The sequence below is a fragment of the Chiloscyllium plagiosum genome, chromosome 32 (assembly GCF_004010195.1).
Source record: "Chiloscyllium plagiosum isolate BGI_BamShark_2017 chromosome 32, ASM401019v2, whole genome shotgun sequence".
Lineage (NCBI taxonomy): Eukaryota > Metazoa > Chordata > Chondrichthyes > Orectolobiformes > Hemiscylliidae > Chiloscyllium > Chiloscyllium plagiosum.
In genome coordinates, this window is record NC_057741.1 from 43,890,057 (window position 1) to 43,896,453 (window position 6,397).

General features: G+C 42.3%; 1 protein-coding gene across 1 annotated transcript in view; it reads left to right on the plus strand.

Annotated features, from left to right (window-relative positions):
- hdc (histidine decarboxylase) overlaps positions 1-6,397 on the plus strand; it is a 38,798-nt gene that overhangs the window by 7,283 nt on the left and 25,118 nt on the right. Inside the window, exons 3-5 of the mRNA XM_043674586.1 lie at positions 3,139-3,252; positions 4,286-4,408; positions 6,234-6,368. Of these exons, the coding sequence (XP_043530521.1) occupies positions 3,139-3,252; positions 4,286-4,408; positions 6,234-6,368 (372 nt within the window). The remainder of the gene's footprint in view (positions 1-3,138; positions 3,253-4,285; positions 4,409-6,233; positions 6,369-6,397) is intronic.

Sequence of the window (6,397 nt, forward strand, 5' to 3'; positions counted from 1 at the left end):
GTTATGGTAGGGGATTTTAACTTTCCAAACATCGACTGGGACTGCCATAGTGTTAAAGGTTTAGATGGAGAGGAATTTGTTAAGTGTGTGCAAGACAATTTTCTGATTCAGTATGTGGATGTACCTCCAAGAGAAGATGCAAAACCTGACCTACTCTTGGGAAATAAGGCAGGGCAGGTGACTGAGGAGTCAGTGGGGGAGCACTTTGGGGCCAGCGACCATAATTCTATTAGATTTAAAATAGTGATGGAAAAGGATAGACCGGATCTAAAAGTTGAAGTTCTAAATTAGAGGAAGGATAATTTTGACCATATTAGGCAAGAACTTTCAAAAGCTGACTGGGGGCAGATATTCGCAGGTAAAGGGACGGCTGGAAAATGGGAAGCCTTCAAAAATGAAATAATGAGAGCCCAGAGACAGTATATTCTTGTCAGGGTGAAAGGGAAGGCTGGTAGGTGTAGGCAATGCTGGATGACTAAAGAAATTGAGGTGGAAATGTGTTGCTGGAGAAGCGCAGCAGGTCAGGCAGCATCTAGGGAACAGGAGAATCGACGTTTCGGGCATTAGCCCTTCTTCAGGAAATTGAGGGCTTGGTTAAGAAAAAGAAGGAAGCATATGTCAGGTATAGACAGGATAGATCGAGTGAATCCTTAGAAGAGTATAAAGGAAGTAGGAGTATACTGAAGGGGGAAATCAGAAGGGCAAAAAGAGGACATGAGATAGTTTTGGCAAATAGAATTAAAGAGAATCAAAGGGTTTATACAAATATATTAACGACAAATAGGTAACTAGGGAGCAAATAGGGCCCATTAAAGATCAGCAAGGCGGCCTTTGTGTGGAGCCGCAGGAGATGAGGGAGATACTAAAAAGTATTTTGCATCAATGTTTGCTGTGGAGAAGGACATGGAAGATATAGAATGTAAGGAAATAGATGGTTAAAAGTTGAAAAATGTCCATAAATACAGAGGAGTACGTGCTGGATGTCTTGAAATGCATAAAGGTGGATAAATCCCCAGGACCTGATCAGGTGTACCCTAGAACTCAGTGGGAAGCAAGAGAAGTGATTGCTGGGCCTCTTGCTGAGATATTTGTATCATCGATAGTCACAGGTGAGGTGCCAGAAGACTTGAGGTTGGCTAACGTGATGGCACTATTTAAGAAGGGTGGTAAGGACAAGCCAGGGAACTATAGACTTCTGATCCTGATGTCAGTGGTGGTCAGGGTGTTGGAGGGAATCCTGAGGGAAGGATTTACGTGTATTTGGAAAGGCAAGGACTGATTAGGGATAGTCAGCACGGCTTTGTACATGGGAAATCATGTCTCACAAACTTGATTGAGTTTTTTGAAGAAGTAACAAAGAGGATTGATGAGGGCAGATTGGTGGATGTGATCTATATGGACTTCAGTAAGGTGTTTGACGAGATTCCCCATGGGAAACTGATTAGTAAGATTAGATCTCATGGAATACAGGGAGAACTAGCCATTTGGATACAGAACTGGCTCAAAGGTAGAAGACAGAGGGTGGTGGTGGAGGGTTGTTTTTCAGACTGGAGGCCTGTGACCAGTGGAGTGCCACAAGGATTGGTGCTGGGACCTCTACTTTTCATCATTTATATAAATGATTTGAATATGAACATTGGAGGTACAGTTAGTAAGTTTGCAGATGTCACCAAAATTGGAGGTGTAGTGGACAGCGAAGAGGGTTACCTCAGATTACAATGGAATCTTGATCAGATGGGCCAATGTGCTGAGAAGTGGCAGATAAATTGCAAGGTGCTGTATTTTGGGAAAGTCAATTTTAGCAGGACCTATACACTTAATGATAAGGTTCGAGAGACTTTTGCTGAACCAAGAGACCTTGGAGTGCAGGTTCATAGCTCCTTGAAAGTGGAGTCTCAGGTTGATAGGATAGTGAAGAAGGCATTTGCTATGCTTTCCTTTATTGGTCAGAGTATTGAGTACTGGAGTTGGGAGGTCATGTTGCGGCTGTACAGGACATTGGTTAGGCCACTGTTGGAATATTGAGTGCAATTCTGGTTTCCTTCCTATCAGAAAGATGTTGTGAAACTTGAAAGGGTTCAGAAAAGACTTACGAAGATGTTGCCAGGGTTGGAGGATCTGAGCTACAGGGAGAGGCTGAGCAGGCTGGGGCTGTTTTCCGTGGAGTGTGGGAGGCTGAGGGGTGACCTTATAGAGGTTTATAAAATCATGAGGGGCATGGATAGGATAAATAGGCAAAGTCTTTTCCATGGGGTCGGGGAGACCAGAACTGGAGGGCATAGGTTCATGGTGGGAGGGCAAAGATATAAAAGGGATGTAGGCTGGTATAATTGCAATATTTAAAAGGTATCTGGATGGGTATATGAATAGGAAGGTTTAGAGGGTTATGGGTCAATAGTGGGAAATGGGATTAGATTAGGTTGGGACATCTGGTTGGCATGGACGGGTTGGACCAAAGGGTCTGTTTCCGCGGTGACTCTATGATATTTATAATTATTGTTTATGCAAACAGATATTAAAGGAACTGATATTTTAATAATGTAGATTATATATAACATTAAAACAAACTTTCATAGTAGGCAATACCTCATTCACCCACAATATCCCTTGAAAGTTCTGACAATTACACTCCAAAGACTTCCTCAATGATCCCCTGGAAAACAGGGCATTGAATATATAATCAATATGTAAACATCTATTAAATCCTCCAGCTACACATCAGTTTCATTTGTTCCACCTACTGTATGCATCAGAAATTACAACAAATTAAATAAACAATATTTCAGAGATTGTTGTAAAGAAAGGAGATACAGTCACTCCTGAAAATGCTCTGAATGAATATGTTTGCTTAAAATAACCTTGCATTAAAATTCAAATCCCTAATGTGAAAACTCCTCTCTTTCTTTAAAGTATGTTCTACCCATGTCTGTCTCTCTTTTATATGTTTTGTATATCCAGGGTATAACTAAGCTTTCAACTTCTCCCCAGAAGTGACTGTCTTGACTATACTGGTTCCCCTTTAGTCTGGGTCACCCACACGCCATGTGAGATTCAGATTCAGTTTGGATGCTACGGCATGGAGTTCTGTACAATCAAGATCAACTTTAACCTTTTGTGTGTGTTTTTGTGTTCCTGTAGGTAGTTCACTGGCAGAGCCCCCACATGCATGCCTACTTTCCTGCTCTAACATCATGGCCATCTTTACTTGGGGACATGTTGGCAGATGCTATTAACTGTTTAGGATTCACTTGGGTAAGAACTGTCAAAAAATATAATGAAGCTTTTAGTAATACTGTTCAGTAATAAAGTACAGTCAAGATTGTGAGAACATCATTGAATCTGTAGATATTCGTTGAGTTTTATAACCATTGCGTTTGTCTGGTTCTGATTAAAAGGTCAGAATGGTCACAGCCAGTAAATCTGACTCTTGTCGCCTGTATCATGATTATTGTTGGTTTCTTTATGAATTGGTTGAAAGTCTCCCAAGTTCAGCTCTTCCCAACGATCTGGACAATTAACAGCATTGGTTTATAAACTTTTCAGAACAAAACCTTTTTCACTAAAATTGGTTTCAATCTCCCAGTGACAAAGCTGAAGAACATTCCTGTCAGGAATTGTGACCTACCTGATCTGTAGAAATGGCCGGTCGTTAACAGCGTCACTATGATGGGACAATCACAGGTTCATTATCATGATAAAGGAACCAGAGAGTTTGATATGATGGAGAGTGACACATTGTACTTGTGCTACCTTTCTGAAAGAGCTATCCAACTTACTCCTGATCACCCCTTCTCTGTAGAGTGTACACTGCAGGTAACAAAACCTCTGAATGGAATAGTCCGCACTTGCCCAGATGAGTGCAGCTCCAATAACACTCAAGCTTGACACCATTCAGAATGAAACTTGATTGGTAGCACATCACAAACATCCACTCCCTCCACCACTGACAGCAGCAACAGTCTGTGCAGGACACAGAACATTAACTCAGTATTTTGATCCATTTGCCAGAAGAGATTGGTCTTTCTATTTCTCGATCAAATTCTCTCACAGTTTGAAACAACTTTTAACCTTTATTGCTTCATGGAAAACATTTGTGGCTTCCGCTATCTGTCAGTCTCTCTCTCTCTTTCTGTCTCTCTCTTTGGAATCCTGTTAAACTCTTCCCCATTCTTTTCAAAACCACTTTGGTATGACATGCATAACCTGATTATTTTTGGGCTTTCAGAATGAATGTCAGACTCAGATTATATTTGTGTGAAAATGAATTTGATGTTTTCAATTCCAGGCTTCGAGCCCGGCCTGCACCGAACTGGAGATGAACGTGCTGGATTGGTTGGCTGCAATGCTGGGTCTTCCTGATCATTTCTTGCACCATCACCCAGAGAGTCAGGGAGGAGGCGTTCTCCAGGTACCCACAACTTTCACTGACAACCTATTCTCTTTAACACATCCTTCCTAATGATTCAGTGGATTATGCAGAAAATATCTGTTTTAATTATCATGTATCAATACATTACAATGTTTCTGTTCCTGGTGCATCATTCATTGCATCGATAGATCAGAGTCAATGTTACTGAAGGTACAGCATTGGTCGTGTTGAGATGCTATCAGGATTTAGAGTATCCTCTTTCTGATAATTATCAAGTTTGAGCTTTTGAATTGTTCACAACTTTACAACAGCGAAGTATTTCCAAGCCCAAATCCTTGTTCTTAGATATTTGCTGCCATTTTGATGGTGATGGATCTAATGTAGGTTCTGCTTTAATAGCAATCAGCCTGAACTCTGCACACCTGGGCTGTAGCCCCAGTCAGAGACTTCACCTGCTGAGCCCTTGGGTAACCCAAGGAAACCCAAACCTATAAATAGGAAACAGGAAACGTCAGCAGTGCTTTGTCCAGAGGCTCACTGAGGATGTTCCCTAGTATGGTGATGAAACGTCTGAAAATGAACCTTCCAGCTCAGTGAGCAAACCTGCATCCATTATATTAAATTACCCGTAGTGTCCAGGGATGTGCAGGCTAGATGGGTTTACCAAAGGAAATGTGGAGTTAGTGTTGGGGGTGGGGCTGAAGGGTCAGTGCTCTTCAGAGGGTCAGTGTGAACTTGATGGACCAAATGGCCTGCTTCCATGCATAACCATACATGGGATTCTATGACAGGCTGGGAGAGTGGGCAAAGAACCGACAGATGGAATACAACGTGGGAAAGGGTAGGGTTATGTACTTTGGTAGGAAGAATTGCAGCATAGGATTTTTCGAAACAGGGAAAGACTTCGAAAATCTGAAGCACAAAGAGTGTTAGGTGCCCTGGTTTCAGATTCCCTTAAAGTTAACACGAAGGTCCAGTTAACGGTCAGGAAGGCAAATGCAATGTCTGCATTTAGTTCAAGAGGGTTAGAAGACAAGGGTGGAGATGTACTGCTGAGGCTGTATAAGGCTCTGGTCAGATCACAATGTGAAAATTGTGATCAGTTCTGGGCTCTGTATCGAAGGAAGGATGTGTTGGCTTTGGAGAGGTCCAGAAGAGGTTTACAAGAATGATCCTGGGGATGAGGGGCTTGTCGTATGAGGGACACTGGGCTGTACTTGCTGGGGTTTAGTAGGATGAGAGGAAATCTCATTTAAACTTACAGAATATTGAGAGGCCTTGATAAAGTAGACATGGAGAAGATGTTTCCAATAGTAGAAGAGACTAGAATCCAAGGACACAGCCTCAGAGTGAAGGGATGATCCTTTAGAACTGAGATAAGGAAGCATTTCTTCAGCCAGAGGGGGGGGGTGACTTTGTGAAACGCCTTGTCACAGAAGGCTACAGAGGCTGAATCATTGAGAGTGTCTATAAGGTGCAGATAGATAGGTTTCTGATTAGTAAGGGGATCAAGGGGACCATGATTGAATGGTGGACTAGACTTGATTAGCTGGATGACCGAATTCTGTTCCTGTATCCTTATGATCTTACGTGTAAAATGCAAACTGGAGCATCCATGACCATGCTGTGGGGCTCCCCGGACAGATTCCGATTAAAATTAAGTCGATTTGAGAACAACCCAGAGTATTCCAGGATCAGTGAGAGTCTCGAATTACCAACAATTCGATATTATTGAAGATGGGAGAACACAAATTGACTTCCTCAGTGTCATGTCCACCTGACCTTTCATTTCATGGAATCCAGTGGTTAATAGAAATGAGATAAGAGACTGTGTGTTTCTGACCAAGTTGTTGGAATGTTGCAGAGTACAACCAGTGAGGCCACATTAGTCGCCCTATTAGCTGCAAGGAAAGCCAAGATCATGGAGCTAACATCGACCGTTCCCAAACTTGATCACTGTGTCCTCAACGCCCGCCTGATTGCATATGCCTCTGACCAGGTGAACAGGGAGGACAGGATATGGGCTAT